The 19,359-nt window shown below is 37.6% G+C and overlaps 1 protein-coding gene across 9 annotated transcripts in view; it reads right to left on the bottom strand.

Moving 5' to 3' along the window:
- The window catches only part of LOC105477016 (phosphatidylinositol glycan anchor biosynthesis class N), a 157,620-nt gene that overhangs the window by 86,698 nt on the left and 51,563 nt on the right, over positions 1-19,359 (bottom strand). For all 9 annotated transcript variants that reach the window (XR_011616842.1, XM_071085234.1, XM_071085235.1 and 6 more), the window contains 2 exons: positions 18,462-18,554; positions 17,722-17,777 (listed from right to left, as the gene is read on the bottom strand). Coding sequence is in view for 8 of the 9 variants with exons in the window: in XM_071085234.1 (XP_070941335.1) it covers positions 17,722-17,777; positions 18,462-18,554 (149 nt within the window). In the remaining variant the exon portion in view is untranslated. The remainder of the gene's footprint in view (positions 1-17,721; positions 17,778-18,461; positions 18,555-19,359) is intronic.

The raw sequence follows: 19,359 nt of genomic DNA, 5'->3' as shown, positions 1-19,359 counted from the left end.
TCAATTAATACTAGTGTATGGATAATTTCCAAAAGCTATATTGAGAGCCTGATTCCTGCTCCTGAGCCTTAGACTCAGATTTCCAACTGTCTATACAGTCACACCATGATGCTGTTCTACAGACAGCTCGAACTCAGCAGATCCACAACTGAACTTGGCCCTCTTCCTATGAGCAGCAGTTTAGTAAATCATAATGTATGTCCAACATCTCCCAAAACAGGAAGTTTCACACTTCAACGCTTCCCCTTTCCCTTACACCTAGCCATTGCCTAGGGCTTAATGATTCAACTTCCATTATACCTTAAATCCCTAACTTCCTTCCATTCCTATCTTGTCAATCCTAAAGCAGTATTTCTCAAGGAGGACACTGGGAAGGATAAATCTCACTCTGATTAGTGATAGATTCTGTGCCAGACTGCCTGGGTTCCATCCCAGCTTCAATGTTTACTAATTCTGTTATTTGGGGGAAGTATCTTTCTGATTCAATTTCCTCATGTGAAAATGAGATACAGGTGCTCCTCAACTTAAGCTGAGGCTACATCCCAATAAACCCATCATAAGTTGAAAATATCTTAAGTCAATGTCCATTTACACCTAACCTACCAAACATCATAGCTTAACCTAGCCTATCTTAAATGTACTCAGAATATCTACATTAGGCTACAGTTTGACAAAATTATCTAACACAAAGCCCGTTTTATAATAAAGTGTTGAATATCTCATGTAATTTACTGAATACTGTTGCTGAAGTACAGTTTCTATTGAATGTGTATAGCTTTCACACCATCATAAAGTTGAAAAATCCTAAGTCAAACCACTGTAGCCGAAGTATCTGTAATAACAGTACCCACCATATCCCGCTGTTTTAACAATAAAGTGAGCGAACACTGATACATTATTTAAAACAGTGCCTTGCATACACTAAGTACATAATAACTGTGAGTGGGTAGTCACTGAGGAAAGTAATGGTGCAAGACCTCATCATTTGCTTGAACAACTGCAACAGTCTGGGTTTGTTGTTGTTGTTGTTGTCTGGGTTTTTTTGAGACAAGGCATTGCTTGTTCACCCAGACTCATGCAGACCCAGACTCATGCAGTGGCGTGACTGAGGTTCACTGGAGCCTTGACTTCCTTGGCTCAAGTGATCCTCCCACATCAGCCTCCTAAGTAGCTGGGACCTATATTCTGTGGCATTTTGCTTACTCCAATTATCCAGGCCCTAACAAACATACATAATAGTGGAAGGAGAAGATAGGACTGATGATGGAAATGGCAATTAAAAATACATGGCGCTATTTTCCCAACAAGAAAATGCATGGGAAACTACACATGGAAAACATACCAATAAACTTATAAAAAAAAATCCCTATGAAATGTTCTAACTCTTGATTTAGGATATTTACCTTCTAAATTATTTTTTATTCCCACTTTTATAATGTCAAAAACATCTTATTATTCCCACAAGAATTATTCCTAAATTTAAAAATATCATATATAAAACAACTATACATAAAAAAATCACTATGCTATTCATGACATTACAAAAATATATATATAAGATTCCTGAATTTCAAACTTGGGGAAAAAGATTTGATTATTTTCTCCCCCTCCTTTCAGACACTTGTGACTGGTGTGGCAAACTGAAGGCTTTCAGAGAAATCATCTTTGGAGATGATAAGATTTGCTTGTGGTAAAAAGTATAAACAAAAAAATGGCTGGAGGCCAGCCAGGAGGAATGCCAGAGAAACTCCTAAATGATCAGACCACAGAGCTAGTAACATAATTAAAACCACTAGGCCACAGAAGGTATTTTACATTTAAACAAGGAACTTTCGAACAGATGGGGTCCATAAGAGATCAGGAGGAAAAAGTACCCAACTCCAGAATCACTGCATAGATAACAGTGTTAGCTCAGGGCACAGCTGGATACTTACATGCAGCCACAGAGAACAAGACAAAAAGAAAAGAAAGGTAGAAGAGTTCATTTAGGTTGATATAAGGAAAAAATTCTCCTTTGTTTTCACATTACCAAAGTGGGTTTTGAGTCATTAAAATATTTTAATAAAATGCTTAAAATATTCATTAAATTCTATAAACCCATTATTTCTAGAGGGCTATCATATTTTAATATTGCATTTGCATCTACTGTCCCTTAGCTAAAATACATTTTCTTTAATATATTTAACATGAAAAATATAAGGCAAAAAAAACCTATTAAATTTCTTCTATTTGGCTTTAAAATAAGAGTCATGATAAAAAATATGAAAATATAAGTATACAAAGACGTCTCCCTCCCTCAGTGGTGTGCTGAGTGCTGCGCACACCAGCTCCCAAGGGCAGATAGTGTACAACTCTTCCCTTTCTCTAGTCGCATCATCCTTGGTAGCTTGAAATTGATCATAGTGAGCGTATTTATACCAATGAAATTGGCAAAGGCTATTAATGGGAGTCTTTCCCTCTCTCAGAGAGCTGAGCCTCTTGCTAGCACATCACTGCCATACTTTCCCACCTTAAGTCCACGTTCTTAACTGTCTCAGATGACTGCAGCCTATAGCAATTAGTGTCAGTTAATGAAAGCTGGTATATTGGCTGTTATTACCTCAGAAGTGTGATGAGCTTCTGAGACTTCTTGCGTCTCCATCTCAGCTGCTCTCTGAGGTATCAACAAATCAAAAGTCCTCTTCCCAACACTGCCTTCACTGAAGTTGTCTTGTTTAACTTCCCTACTTCCTATAAATTTGCATCCCTCATCTGTGGGTTTGGTGCTCCTCAACTGTTCTGACAAAAACAGTCACTCATAATACATTGAGCTATCCCTTATCACACTGTATCATTTGCTATACTGTCTATATGTTCCCATCAGACTTAGAGTCCAACAAGGGCAGGCAGCACTATGTCTATCTTTTCCAACATCCAATAGAGTGCCTGGAACACAGTAGGAAAACAATAAATATTGGTTAAGTGAATCAATGAAGCATTATAAGATAATTACTCTGCAATGGCTGAAATGATGACAAATGTAAACTATTAATTTCTGTTGAGAGTTAAATTGTGTCCCCCAAAAATATCCTAACCCCTGGTATCTGGGAATGTGACCTGATTTTGAAATAGTGTCGTTGTAGACATGATCAAGCTAAAGCACATTAATACTAAATTAGGGTGAACCTTAAATCTAGTGACTGGTGTCCTCGAGAGGGAGATCTGGAGACAGAGACACAAGGAAGAAGACCACTGATGACAGAGATAGACAGTGGAATGATAAAGCTACAAGCCAAGGAAACCAAGGATTGCTTGCAATCCCCAGAAGCTAGGTAGAGGCAAGGGAAGATTCTTCTCTAGAGCCTTTGGAGGGAGCATGGTTTTGGTGACACTTGATTTTGGACTTCTGGCCTTAATTTTGGACTTTAGTCTCTAGAACTGTGAAAGAATATATTTCTGTTATGCTAAGCCATGTAGGTTGTGGTAGTTTGTTATGGCAAACTACCTAGAAAACTAATATATCTTCCTATCAACTGCCCAAATTCAGATTGCCCACAAGGAAAAGTGATGGTTTTACCCTCTATTGTTCATTTTCCCTTTAATCGATGTATAGTTACAGATATGAATAAACTAACAAAGTATTAACTTAAAAAGCAACATGTTTGAAATATAACATTCTATATAGAAATTTGTGAGGAAAAATTTCCTTTATTGACTAAATCATCTTTATTGAAAATATCAAGTTTTAAAGAATCTATAAACATGTTATATTTAAGTTAAAAAAAAGAGGGAAATGAGTTGTCTTAATCTGTGCACATTACTTTGCTGTAATTGTTACTATTCATTTCTTCTTGGTTACTTGAATACTATAGAATAAAGTAAACCACATTTTAGGATTATCAAGAATTTTATCAATTATTCAGGGTCAACTAGTGTTTAGAAGACAAGATCTCCTAAAATGCTGCCCTTTACTTACTCTGATTTTTGTTACAAAATTTTTTTTGCTTTCATCTACACACGACCTAATATTTTAGTGATACTTGTCTACTCCTTTTTAGAATGTCTATTTAAAGGAAAAAATACTTTTAAGAGTATAAAGACAGAGAAAGCAGGATAAAAATTTATTTCTAGAATAATTTTCATTCCTTTAGCATGACCAATGATATAGAATCATATCACCCTTCATGTCATAAGTGAATAATATTTTTTTATGGAGGTATGTGATGCACAGAAGTTTTTTTAAAAATAAATTTCAGTTTTGAAGCATAAAATTACATCTCTTATAAATAATGAGTAAATCAGATAGGTAAACTGGTAGAAAGGTTCACATACAAGCTAGTATTTAAATTTTGTCTAAGAGAAGGGCCTTTATCAGCTAAAAGAAATTTTATTAGAGAAACCAAGTATTTGTTGTCATTTTAGTAGAAAATACAATTTTTTGTTAAAATTTCTTTAAGTTGTCCAAATTTGTATAATAATTTTCAAATAAAAAAGTAACAAATACTTTTGCTTCTATTGGCAAGGTATATATTGCCTTCCCAATTCTACATTTTTCCCCCTAAGATATCTCTTAAGAGATCTCTTCTGCTTTCTTCTTATTCTGTGGCATTTTTTCTTTTAAATTATTTCTTGTCGTACTCCAGCCTCTACAATACACAATTTTAAACATAAAGTGTTTTTCCACCTTTTGCAGATGGGCGAGCCTTATATGCTTCTCCTGGTCATGTAGCTCCACCTGCTGGTCATCCTTCAGCATACCATCACCAGGGTCTACTGGACCCAATTTTAGCTTTAGGGTTTTTTTTAGTTTTTTTTTTTTAGCAATTCTATTTCTCAGAATGGATGTTTTATTACTTTTATTCTTTTTAGAGGTCTTTAAAATATCAAAGAGAAAATTTACTTATTTTTGCAAAAAATAGGATATGCAATTACGACATGGCCCTTTTAGACCCTTTCATAAGCCTAAGAATCTTGGCAATTTTATTTTTCCTATGTTCTGAAACATTCGCTATTATTTCATTATCCTAGGAATTATTTTATTATTCACCAATTACTCATAACTATGCTAGAAAAGACTGAACAAGACAATGGAAAAATGGTGAAGATACTATAAACTCTAATAATGCTAGTGAAATTAATCATGTCAGGAAAATTTCGATACTATGAATTTTCAGATGCCAATGTCCTAGATGAATTTTCTCAAATTAAGAACAGACAAGTGAACAATATACTTCTAAGAACAAAAAAAAAGATACTTATACAAAAAGAAACACTTTATTACAATATAGTTTGTGAAAAGAACCTGGGTTACCTTTTTTGCTAAAAGCATGTGTGACAACAGTATTCTTTGATCTTTTACGTTTATAGGCCAACATTTACTTGATATAGTCTCTAAGAAGACATGCTGATGGGGGCGGAGCAAGATGGCCGAATAGGAACAGCTCCACTCTCCAACTCCCAGCGCAAGCGACACAGAAGACCGGTGATTTCTGCATTTTCAACTGAGGTACTGGGTTCATCTCACTGAGGAGTGCCGGACGATCGGTGCTGGTCAGCTGCTGCAGCCCGACCAGCAAGAGCTGAAGCAGGGCGAGGCATTGCCTCACCTGGGAAGCGCACGGGGAAAGGGAATCCCTTTTCCTAGCCAGGGGAACTGAGACACACAACACCTGGAAAATCGGGTAACTCCCACCCCAATACTGCGCTTTAAGCAAACAGGCACACCAGGAGATCATATCCCACACCTGGCCGGGAGGGTCCCACACCCACGGAGCCTCCCTCATTGCTAGCACAGCAGTCTGTGATCTACCGGCAAGGCAGCAGCGAGGCTGGGGGAGGGGCGCCCGCCATTGCTGAGGCTTAAGTAGGTAAACTTAAGTAGGTAAACAAAGCTGCTGGGAAGCTCGAACTGGGTGGAGCTCACAGCAGCTCAAGGAAACCTGCCTGTCTCTGTAGACTCCACCTCTGGGGACAGGGCATAGTAAACAATAACAAACGCAGCAGAAACCTCTGCAGACGCAAACGACTCTGTCTGACAGCTTTGAAGAGAGCAGTGGATCTCCCAACACGGAGGTTGAGATCTGAGAAGGGATAGACTCCCTGCTCAAGTGGGTCCCTGACCCCTGAGTAGCCTAACTGGGAGACATCCCCCACTAGGGGCAGTCTGACACCCCACACCTCACAGGGTGGAGTACACCCCTGAGAGGAAGCTTCCAAAGCAAGAATCAGACAGGTACACTCGCTGTTCAGAAATATTCTATCTTCTGCAGCCTCTGCTGCTGATACCCAGGCAAACAGGGTCTGGAGTGGACCTCAAGCAATCTCCAACAGACCTACAGCTGAGGGTCCTGACTCTTAGAAGGAAAACTATCAAACAGGAAGGACACCTACACCAAAACCCCATCAGTACATCACCATCATCAAAGACCAGAGGCAGATAAAACCACAAAGATCGGGAAAAAGCAGGGCAGAAAAGCTGGAAATTCAAAAAATAAGAGCGCATCTCCCCCGGCAAAGGAGCGCAGCTCATCGCCAGCAACGGATCAAAGCTGGACGGAGAATGACTTTGACGAGATGAGAGAAGAAGGCTTCAGTCCATCAAATTTCTCAGAGCTAAAGGAGGAATTACGTACCCAGCGCAAAGAAACTAAAAATCTTGAAAAAAAAGTGGAAGAATTGATGGCTAGAGTAATTAATGCAGAGAAGGTCATAAACGAAATGAAAGAGATGAAAACCATGACATGAGAAATACGTGACAAATGCACAAGCTTCAGTAACCAACTCGATCAACTGGAAGAAAGAGTATCTGCGATTGAGGATCAAATGAATGAAATGAAGCGAGAAGAGAAACAAAAGAAAAAAGAGGAAAAAGAAATGAACAAAGCCTGCAAGAAGTATGGGATTATGTAAAAAGACCAAATCTACGTCTGATTGGGGTGCCTGAAGGTGAGGGGGAAAATGGAACCAAGTTGGAAAACACTCTTCAGGATATCATCCAGGAGAACTTCCCCAACCTAGTAGGGCAGGCCAACATTCAAATCCAGGAAATACAGAGAACGCCACAAAGATACTCCTCGAGAAGAGCAACTCCAAGACACATAATTGCCAGATTCACCAAAGTTGAAATGAAGGAAAAAATCTTAAGGGCAGCCAGAGAGAAAGGTCGGGTTACCCACAAAGGGAAGCCCATCAGACTAACAGCAGATCTCTCGGCAGAAACTCTCCAAGCCAGAAGAGAGTGGGGGCCAATATTCAACATTCTTAAAGAAAACAATTTGAAACCCAGAATTTCATATCCAGCCAAACTAAGTTTCATAAGTGAAGGAGAAATAAAATCCTTTACAGATAAGCAAATGCTTAGAGATTTTGTCACCACCAGGCCTGCCTTACAAGAGACCCTGAAGGAAGCACTAAACATGGAAAGGAACAACCGGTACCAGCCATTGCAAAAACATGCCAAAATGTCAAGACCATCGAGGCTAGGAAGAAACTGCATCAACTAATGAGCAAAATAACCAGTTAATATCATAATGGCAGGATCAAGTTCACACATAACAATCTTAACCTTAAATGTAAATGGACTAAATGCTCCAATTAAAAGACACAGACTGGCAAACTGGATAAAGAGTCAAGACCCATCAGTCTGCTGTATTCAGGAGACCCATCTCACACGCAGAGACATACATAGGCTCAAAATAAAGGGATGGAGGAAGATTTACCAAGCAAATGGAGAACAAAAAAAAGCGGGGGTTGCAATACTAGTCTCTGATAAAACAGACTTTAAACCATCAAAGATCAAAAGAGACAAAGAAGGCCATTACATAATGGTAAAGGGATCAATTCAACAGGAAGAGCTAACTATCCTAAATATATATGCACCCAATACAGGAGCACCCAGATTCATCAAGCAAGTCCTTAGAGACTTACAAAGAGACTTAGACTCCCATACAATAATAATGGGAGACTTCAACACTCCACTGTCAACATTAGACAGATCAACGAGACAGAAAGTTAACAAGGATATCCAGGAATTGAACTCATCTCTGCAGCAAGCAGACCTCATAGACATCTATAGAACTCTCCACCCCAAATCAACAGAATATACATTCTTCTCAGCACCACATCGTACTTACTCCAAAATTGACCACGTAATTGGAAGTAAAGCACTCCTCAGCAAATGTACAAGAACAGAAATTATAACAAACTGTCTCTCAGACCACAGTGCAATCAAACTAGAACTCAGGACTAAGAAACTCAATCAAAACCGCTCAACTACATGGAAACTGAACAACCTGCTCCTGAATGACTACTGGGTACATAACGAAATGAAGGCAGAAATAAAGATGTTCTTTGAAACCAATGAGAACAAAGATACAACATACCAGAATCTCTGGGACACATTTAAAGCAGTGTGTAGAGGGAAATTTATAGCACTAAATGCCCACAAGAGAAAGCAGGAAAGATCTAAAATTGACACTCTAACATCGCAATTAAAAGAACTAGAGAAGCAAGAGCAAACACATTCGAAAGCTAGCAGAAGGCAAGAAATAACTAAGATCAGAGCAGAACTGAAGGAGATAGAGATACAAAAAACCCTCTAAAAAATCAATGAATCCAGGAGTTGCTTTTTTGAAACGATCAACAAAATTGACAGACCACTAGCAAGACTAATAAAGAAGAAAAGAGAGAAGAATCAAATCGACGCAATTAAAAATGATAAAGGGGATATCACCACCGACCCCACAGAAATACAAACTACCATCAGAGAATACTATAAACACCTCTATGCAAATAAACTGGAAAATCTAGAAGAAATGGATAATTTCCTGGACACTTACACTCTTCCAAGACTAAACCAGGAAGAAGTTGAATCCCTGAATAGACCAATAGCAGGCTCTGAAATTGAGGCAATAATTAATAGCCTACCAACCAAAAAAAGTCCAGGACCAGATGGATTCACAGCTGAATTCTACCAGAGGTACAAGGAGGAGTTGGTAACATTCCTTCTGAAACTATTCCAATCAATAGAAAAAGAGGGAATCCTCCCTAACTCATTTTATGAGGCCAACATCATCCTGATACCAAAGCCTGGCAGAGACACAACAAAAAAAGAGAATTTTAGACCGATATCCCTGATGAACATCGATGCAAAAATCCTCAATAAAATACTGGCAAACCGGATTCAGCAACACATCAAAAAGCTTATCCACCATGATCAAGTGGGCTTCATCCCTGGGATGCAAGGCTGGTTCAACATTTGCAAATCAATAAACATAATCCAGCATATAAACAGAACCAAAGACAAGAACCACATGATTATCTCAATAGATGCAGAAACGGCTTTTGACAAAATTCAACAGCCCTTCATGCTAAAAACGCTCAATAAATTCGGTATTGATGGAACGTGCCTCAAAATCATAAGAGCTATTTATGACAAACCCACAGCCAATATCATACTGAATGGGCAAAAACTGGAAAAATTCCCTTTGAAAACTGGCACAAGACAGGGATGCCCTCTCTCACCACTCCTATTCAACATAGTGTTGGAAGTTCTGGCTAGGGCAATTAGGCAAGAGAAAGAAATCAAGGGTATTCAGTTAGGAAAAGAAGAAGTCAAATTGTCCCTCTTTGCAGATGACATGATTGTATATTTAGAAAACCCCATTGTCTCAGCCCAAAATCTCCTTAAGCTGATAAGCAACTTCAGCAAAGTCTCAGGATACAAAATTAATGTGCAAAAATCACAAGCATTCTTATACACCAGTAACAGACAAACAGAGAGCCAAATCATGAATGAACTTCCATTCACAATTGCTTCAAAGAGAATCAAATACCTAGGAATCCAACTTACAAGGGATGTAAAGGACCTCTTCAAGGAGAACTACAAACCACTGCTCAGTGAAATCAAAGAGGACACAAACAAATGGAAGAACATACCATGCTCATGGATAGGAAGAATCAATATCGTGAAAATGGCCATACTGCCCAAGGTTATTTATAGATTCAATGCCATCCCCATCAAGCTACCAATGAGTTTCTTCACAGAATTGGAAAAAACTGCTTTAAAGTTCATATGGAACCAAAAAAGAGCCCGCATCTCCAAGACAATCCTAAGTCAAAAGAACAAAGCTGAAGGCATCACGCTACCTGACTTCAAACTATACTACAAGGCTACAGTAACCAAAACAGCATGGTACTGGTACCAAAACAGAGATATAGACCAATGGAACAGAACAGAGTCCTCAGAAATAATACCACACATCTACAGCCATCTGATCTTTGACAAACCTGAGAGAAACAAGAAATGGGGAAAGGATTCCCTATTTAATAAATGGTGCTGGGAAAATTGGCTAGCCATAAGTAGAAAGCTGAAACTGGATCCTTTCCTTACTCCTTATACGAAAATTAATTCAAGATGGATTAGAGACTTAAATGTTAGACCTAATACCATAAAAATCCTAGAGGAAAACCTAGGTAGTACCATTCAGGACATAGGCATGGGCAAAGACTTCATGTCTAAAACACCAAAAGCAAAGGCAGCAAAAGCCAAAATTGACAAATGGGATCTCATTAAACTAAAGAGCTTCTGCACAGCAAAAGAAACTACCATCAGAGTGAACGGGCAACCTACAGAATGGGAGAAAATTTTTGCAATCTACTCATCTGACAAAGGGCTAATATCCAGAACCTACAAAGAACTCAAACAAATTTACAAGAAAAAAACAAACAACCCCATCAAAAAGTGGGCAAAGGATATGAACAGACATTTCTCAAAAGAAGACATTCATACAGCCAACAGACACATGAAAAAATGCTGATCATCACTGGCCATCAGAGAAATGCAAATCAAAACCACAATGAGATACCATCTCACACCAGTTAGAATGGCGATCATTAAAAAGTCAGGAAACAACAGGTGCTGGAGAGGATGTGGAGAAATAGGAACACTTTTACACTGTTGGTGGGACTGTAAACTAGTTCAACCATTATGGAAAACAGTATGGCGATTCCTCAAGGATCTAGAACTAGATGTACCATATGACCCAGCCATCCCATTACTGGGTATATACCCAAAGGATTATAAATTATGCTGCTATAAAGACACATGCACACGTATGTTTATTGCAGCACTATTCACAATAGCAAAGACTTGGAATCAACCCAAATGTCCATCAGTGACAGATTGGATTAAGAAAATGTGGCACATATACACCATGGAATACTACGCAGCCATCAAAAAGGATGAGTTTGTGTCCTTTGTAGGGACATGGATGCAGCTGGAAACCATCATTCTTAGCAAACTATCACAAGAACAGAAAACCAAACACCGCATGTTCTCACTCATAGGTGGGAACTGAACAATGAGATCACTTGGACTCGGGAAGGGGAACATCACACACCGGGGCCTATCATGGGGAGGGGGAGGGGGGAGGGATTGCACTGGGAGTTATACCTGATGTAAATGACGAGTTGATGGGTGCAGCACACCAACATGGCACAAGTATACATATGTAACAAACCTGCACGTTATGCACATGTACCCTACAACTTAAAGTATAATAATAATAAATTTAAAAAATAAAAAATAAAAAAATAAAAAAATAAAACAAAAAAAAATAAATAAAAAATAAAAAAAAAAGAAGACATGCTGACATTATGTGCATATATAAAAGTGATTAAAAAGAAACATATGATGTTAATGTGAAAAAAACCCACTGGACTAAAGAAATAAAGGGCCTATGGTACTCAGTAAATGGTGATAACTGTTTTTTCTGATAACACCAAACATTAAAGACTTGTAATGCAGAGCTAACAATTAGTCAATGCCCTCAAATATATCTATTTCAAAATACCTCAAAGGAGGAATGAAATTTTTTAATGGGTAAAAGTAAATACCCTTAAAAATAATTTAACACAGAATTTCTGTGGTTCACATCTCCCTAAATGATTAAAAAATAATTTTCAATTTAGTATTCCACCTGGTTCTGGTATATTTTCCAATTTTATATAACTAATATAATTAATAAATTCTGATTACAGTCAGGCACAGTAGCTCAGGCCTGCAATCCCAAAACTTTGGGAGGCCAAGGCAGGTGGATCACTTGAGCCCAGGAGTTCAAGATAAGCTTGGGTAACATAGGGAGATCCCATCTCTATAAAAAGTAATAATAATGATAAAATAAAATTCTGATTATGATGCTAGCTAATATGTTTTCCATATGACTGTTAAATTTTATGTTTTATAGACCTCACACTTTTAATTATTTTTAAATATTTAGTTCTTTAATCAAAGTAGAATTTAGTTTTGTGAATGAAATGAGGTTATGAGAGCTAGCCTTATTTTTTCCAAATAGTTAATTTTCTTAGTACAAATCTTTCTCCTACTGATTTGAAACACCACCTTTAGTCAAAACCAAATCCCATATACTTAAGATAGTCCCAAACTTATGAGAGTTTGACTTAGGATTTTGCAGCTAGCACGGAAGTGATATTCATTCAGTAGAAAGCATACTTTGAGTACCCATACAATCATTTTGTTTTTCACTTTCAATATAGTATTCAATAAATTACATGAGATATTCAATACTTTATTATACAATCGGCTTTATCTTAGATGATTCTGACCAACTGTAGGCTAATATAAGTGTTCTCAGCACATTTAAGGTAGGCTAGACTAAGCTACGATATTCAGTAGGTTAGGTGTATTAAATCCATTTTGCACTTACAATATTTTCAACTTAGGGATGTAACCCTATCATAAGTCAAAGTGCATGTTGTAGACAAGTGAATCTTGTCTTTTATGTACTCACGAATCAGTCCCACTAAATCTATATGTTTAGTCTGCATCAATATCACATGTTTTAGAGTTATAATAGCTTTAGAATGTATTTTGTTATCTAGGAGAGCAAATCTCTTGTTCTTCTTTCTCAAAACTAATTAAGCTATTCTTGAACACTTATTTTTGTTATAAATTTTAAAATTATGTTTTTGAATTATACAAAAATCCTTTAGTTATAATACCATATTCAGTAAGTAATTTGGAGAGGACCGACATTTTTACAATATTGAACAGTACTATCCAACATTTGTTTATTTATATTGTCTGTTATGTCCTTAATAAAATTTGATAGTTTTCTTTACAATGTACATTTCTCATCATTTTATTGCTGAGTATTTTATTTCTATTATGAATCCTTTTCCAATTACATATTCTACTGAATTTGTGCCAATGATTAGAATATCTATTTATTTTGATAAATATACTTTTAAAAATACATTTTATCAAAGCAATATATGCACATATTTTGAAAAAAATCAAACAGTACACAAGGGCATAATAATTCTTTTTCATTTCTCAGTTCACCAACCCAGACCAAAAAGTTTTACATGTGTTTGTTTTTAGTTATTCCGGTAGTTGCCTACATTTTTAAAAAACATGTTCTTCTTACTTTTTCTTGACTTGATGACTGGGGGTACTTTTTGTTGACTCCCTGTTGTCTCTGGCTTTCCTCGCCACTCAATTTGGCTATATCACATTTTTACCTCCTTTTTTGGTGACCTTGGTTACTTTCATAATCTAATACCCAAGGCTGGGCATGGTGGCTCATGCCTATAATCCCAGTACTTTGGGAGGCCGAGGAGGGCGGATCATGAGGTCAGGAGTTCGAGACCAGCCTAGCCAACATGGTGAAACCCCGTCTCTACTAAAAATACAAAAATTTGCTGGGTGTGGTGGCACGCGCTTGTAATCCCAGCTACTCAGGAGGCTGAGGAAGGAGAATTGCTTGAACCTGGGAGGCTGAGGTTGCAGTGAGCCGAGATTGAGCTACTGCACTCCAGCCTGGGCAACAGGATGAGACTCAGTCTCAAAACAAAACAAAACAAAACAAAACAAAACAAAAACTAATACCTAAACCTCTGACTAATTAAACTAAAGATAAAATTCTCCATGTTCTATTTCATGAAGAAAATAGCACCGCCACTATTCCATGTACATTTCCTTCCCTCTCTGCCTTCCAACCTGTTAACTGTACTTGTACATTTTCAAGGCTGCTAACATTTGCATCATATTTGGTAATCATAATTCATTCTTCCCTGTTTTGTCCAAGGATTGACTCTAAAAGCTGAAAACCAATATTTATATCATCATGACTATTTAAATACTATCCACTGAAAAACAAAGTTTTATGCTACAATTAGATTTTCTCATCTATTTCTTTAAAGCCTTGACCCACACGACAATGTTCAAAGGAATTCCCTTTCTCACAGTCCTAGCAACTGTCCAAAATCATGCCACATCTGAGGGTGCTTTATATTTGAAGCATGCTTTCTTATAAAGTTTGAAATGTTTCTTTCTCCCTTTTCTGATTGTCATTGTTTTGTTTTTGGTGGGGGGGTGGCGCAGATGAAGAAATGTATGCTTTCTATGTATACATCATGTCCTTAATTTCTTTCAGCTTCTTACTCAATCTATCTATTACTTAAAATTCATTTCATTTAGTTTGAGGTCTACACACTTCCTATTCTAATTTGGAGGATCTGCCTCTCATTTGGACCATTCTTATACAATTTATCTTTCTTTAAGTTTTTTTGTGGCATTCTTCTTATGAAATATTTATTTTATTAAATGTAAGAGTTATTTTTAATGCATCTAGTACCTATCTACATTTTGCAAAGTTAATGCTGCTTTTGTTTTATGGATGCAATAGTTTCTTAAATATTTCTGAGAATTTTAATGTTTTTAGGTTTGGTTCTGTTCCTTGAGTTTCATATGACCTCAAGAGTCTATTTCTCATGTTATCTTAGATCTTTTTGGTCATATTGCAGGCTTTTAGCAAGTGGTGATTTTTAGCCAGACAGGTCTACAGGCAGGGCTGGTCACTACACTCCAGGGTGGGTGAGCCAGTACATGGGAATCAGCCATCTTGCCAGGCCCCCAGAGGACACAAAGGTAGTAGTGGCTCTAAATATGTATGTGTAGGCAGACACTGAACATCAAAGTAGGGGAAGTCTATGATCAGTTACCATGCCACATGGAAAAAGTGGGAGCAGTATACACCTGAACCCTTGCTGAAGAGTCCTTCCCTAACCAGCCTTTCTTTCTTTTCTTTTCTTTTCTTTTTTTTTTTTTTTTTTTTTTTCCAGACAGGGTCTCACTCTGTTGCCCAGGCTGGAGTGTAGTGGTGGGATCTTGGCTCACTGCTGCAACCTCCGCCTCCTGGGTTCAAGTGATTCTCATGCCTCAGCCTCCCGAGTAACTGGGATTACAGGCAGGTGTCACCATGCCTGGCTCATTTTTATATTTTTTGGTAGAGGCAGGGTTTCACCACAATGGCCAGGCTCCTAACCAGCCTTTCTAAAGTGGCTGGTCTAAAGTAGCCCTCACTTATTCTCACTCTCAACAGCCCTTGTATTTTCTTCATAAAAGGAATTGATAATGTATTTCTTATTCACTTCTTCATTTGGTTATAGTTTGCCTGTGACACTACTGTACAAATAAATTCTATGAATGCAAAGCCTTTGTCTATCTTGTTCACTGCTATATCCACAAAACACATACCAGTCAATCAATATTTCTTGAAAAAGGTATGAACACTTACATATTCCTCAGAACCAATTCCACTAACAAATCTCAATTCTATACTACAATAAAAGAAAATTAGAATTAGCATAAGAGATGTAAATAACATAATATCCTAATGATATATTTAGGGTAATCAATTTTATATGATTGTAACTTGCAAAATGCTAATTTCATTTTATTTTTACTGTCCTAATACACACATATATACACACAAACAAAGTCAAGTATACAACCACATTATTCAGAGGGTAATACAATATTTATGCCTTTCTTTTTTGTTTTTGAGATGGAGGCTCGCTCTGTTGCCCAGGCTGGAGTACAGTGGCATGATCTCAGCTCACTGCAACCTCCGCCTCCTGGGTTCAAGTGATTCTCCTGCCCCAGCCTCTGGAGTAGCTGGGATTACAGGCATGCGCCACCATGCCCAGCAAATTTTTGTATTTTCAGTAGAGACAGGGTATCACCATGTTGGCCAGGCTGGTCTCAAACTCCTGGCCTTGTGATCCGCCCGCCTCGGCCTCCCAAAGTGCTGGGATTATAGGTGTGAGCCACCGCGCCCGGCCACTTTTCTAATTTATGAATATCACACTAGTGCAACAGAAGTTGTCAAAAATAATTCCAATGAAGTCATTCAATCACATCCTTAAGATTCATAGATAAAACAATTTCTATTTAATTAGTCAACAGCAAAATCCTTGCTAATCGAATGTGAACCTCAAAGATGCAAGCCCAACACAGTCAGTAGTGCAGAGCCAGGTCTGTGATCTAGATCTTCCCTCTCCTGATTCAAGGAAAACACATCTTCCTGGACCTGAGATAGCAACAATCTGCTGCTCACCAAAGTCGGCCCTCTTCTTTGCCTACTGTAACAGTTAATATTGAGTGTCAACTTGATTGAAGGTTGTAAAGTATTGTTCTTGGGTGTGTCTGTGACATTGTTGCCAAAGGAGATTAACCTTTTGAGTCAGTGGAGTGGGAGAAGCAGACCCACCCTCAATCTGGGTAGGCATCATCTAATCAGCTGCCAGCACAGCTAGAATAAAGCAGGCAGAAGAATGTGGAACGAGCAGACTTGCTGAGTTTTCCAGCCTCGTATTTCTCCTATGCTGGATGCTGCCTGCCCTTGAACATTAGACTCGGAATTCTTCAGCTTTTGGACTCTTGGACTTACACCAGTGGTTTGCTAGGGGCTCTCTGGCCTTTGGCCACAGACTGAAGGCTACACTGTCAGCTTCCCTACTTTTGAGGTTTTGGGACTCAGACTGGCTTCCTTGCTCCTCATATTGCAGACGGCCTATTCTGGATGTCACCTTGTGATTATGTGAGTCGATACCCCTTAATAAACTCCCCTTCACATATACATCTATCCTATTAGTTCTGTCCCTCTAGAGAACCCTAACACACTCACCCAGTAGGAGTTGATGTCTCCTAGAATTCTAGAGCCTCCTATATGTGTAGCAATTCTCCAGGCTCAGCAACCCAAGTAGCTGGGACTACAGGCATGCGTCACTATGTGTGGCTAATTTTTGTATTTTTAGTAGACACGGGGTTTCACCATGTTGCCCAGGCTGGTCTCGATCTCCTGAGCTCCAGAAATCTGCCCACCTCAGCCTCCCAAAGTGCTGGGACTACAGGCATGAGCCACTGCACCCAGCCTGTCTTTATTCTTATGGCTTCAAAATCTTCACAAGCAACATACATCTTCTGAGATCCAAGCCTCTCTTTCTAATTAATTAACTGATATCTTCAAATGTAAGTTGAACTTAGTAACATTCATCTTTGTCTCCTGAACTAGTTCTTTCAATAAGCTATATGGAACCAGCATCTTCCTAATCAACCAAGCCAAGTGCCAGGAAGTTACACTCTTTCCTGCCCCCACACCTTCCTAGCCAACCAGTCAAGCCCTATGGAGTTCATCGCCTTAATATTTCTCATGTATCTCTCCATTCCTCCATCCCTCTTCCAGCCATTCAAAGTTATCTAGCACCTGGCTCATTATTTAACAACAGTATTAGAAGAGGATTTCAATTTGGAGTTTACACTAATGTATATAAAATGGCAAACTGTATAAGTAAACTAATCCTATAACTCAGAGAAAAACTGCAAACTCAGTGGAAAATTCTTTCCTTCAAGTTAATAAAAAAATGTAAGGGACTTACTTAAATGGTGTAAACAAAAATGGTAAAGTAACTTCTTTTTTCTGAGTCATTTTCACCTGGGAACCAAGTATGAAAATATTACAAATGAGAAAAAAATGAATTTCATTTTGAAATATAAACATCCATTAAAATGATTCTTTAGGGATGGTTAACCACTTTGAAAATAAATGGAATTTTATGTTACTATATTGTTTCATAAATATTTAAAGAAAAATTTAACATTTTCTTACTATCTCAATAAGCTGAGAATTAAACATATCAATCTTGCAAAATAACATACTGTAATTAAAACTGTACTTCCTTAACTCTGAAAATAAAACAAGCCAAACTACTTATTCTTAAAAGTGTTAAGAATAACAGAAGGTTTTAGTCAAAGAGTCACCTCTTTAAACTCTTAACGAATCTCATAACGTACATGGAATGACAAGAAATGTTGCAATCTCATTATAATAAGACTTCTATGGGGTAAATTCTAATAGTTAAAGAATTGACTTGCAGTCGTTGTAAGCATACGTGGTAATCTTACATTCAGTCATTCCCCTCAAAGATAATTTGATGCCCTCAGACTGAGCCATAGAACCTACACTTCAGAAATGTGAAACAAGTCAAATACGTAAGATTTAAGGGTAAATTACAGGGAAATAGTTAAAAAACAAAATCAAGTATTTCCCCTTAATATATTCAATATTTAAATTGTAGTACTGTCCATTTTTGTGTGTGCCTTTTTAAATTTTTTTTACCTTGAACTGTTCAAGAATCTGTACTGCATTTGTAAACATGCTCTCTGCTTTGAAGAGATCAGTGTTGTTAAGATAATCCACAGGAAGGATTCCCTGCAAATAACAAACACCAGCTTATTGATAGTATTCAGACAGCTCAGGCTATTCTTATAAAACAAAACAGACTGAAAAGCAATAAAGATAAGGCATATGGACAAATAAATAATTGAAATAGTTAAATGAAAAATCTTTTTAAAACTATAACTGAAAAATGTTCTATTATTTTTCTCATAAAGTAGATGTATTAAGATAAGCAAAGCAAGAGATGAATTAAATTCACTAACACCTGGCATTGGCTGAGAGATAACTATGTTCTAGGAAGTGAACTGAGTGCTTCACACACAAAAAACAATTACTATGGTAGGCCACAGCCAGCATACTTAAAATGAAAGACTTCAGACATATCAGAGTGTACCGTACATAATAAGAGTAAGGACTATTCTGTTAAACTTTTGTTTCATTATACACATACACAAACACTATGACTGTTGGGGTCATATTACTCAGCATTCTGGGTTAAATAACATTATTTTTTAAGAGTACATTTGATTTTGAAGAGCTAATAAGAGTGGCTGGTTGAAATAGTTATTTTCGGCATTTCGGTATCCAGGGCCCATTCTTAACAGCATTACTATTTTCTGTTGAGAAGTCTTGCCCATTAGATACAGCATGTTAGGTTTATAATCCAGGGACCTGCTGATTGTAACCCAGGCTAGATCATCTGGAATTTGACTCCTGATAGTCAAGGGATATAAACTAAGGTATAATGCTACTCTACCCTCATGTCAGTGCCCTGAGAACAGCTCTGCTATGGGATCATGGCTGTGGTTCCTTCTTCCAAGTCTCCAGATATCCTGGT

The sequence above is a fragment of the Macaca nemestrina genome, chromosome 19 (assembly GCF_043159975.1).
Source record: "Macaca nemestrina isolate mMacNem1 chromosome 19, mMacNem.hap1, whole genome shotgun sequence".
In the NCBI taxonomy this organism is placed as follows: domain Eukaryota; kingdom Metazoa; phylum Chordata; class Mammalia; order Primates; family Cercopithecidae; genus Macaca; species Macaca nemestrina.
This window is presented reverse-complemented; position numbering and strand designations above follow the sequence as displayed.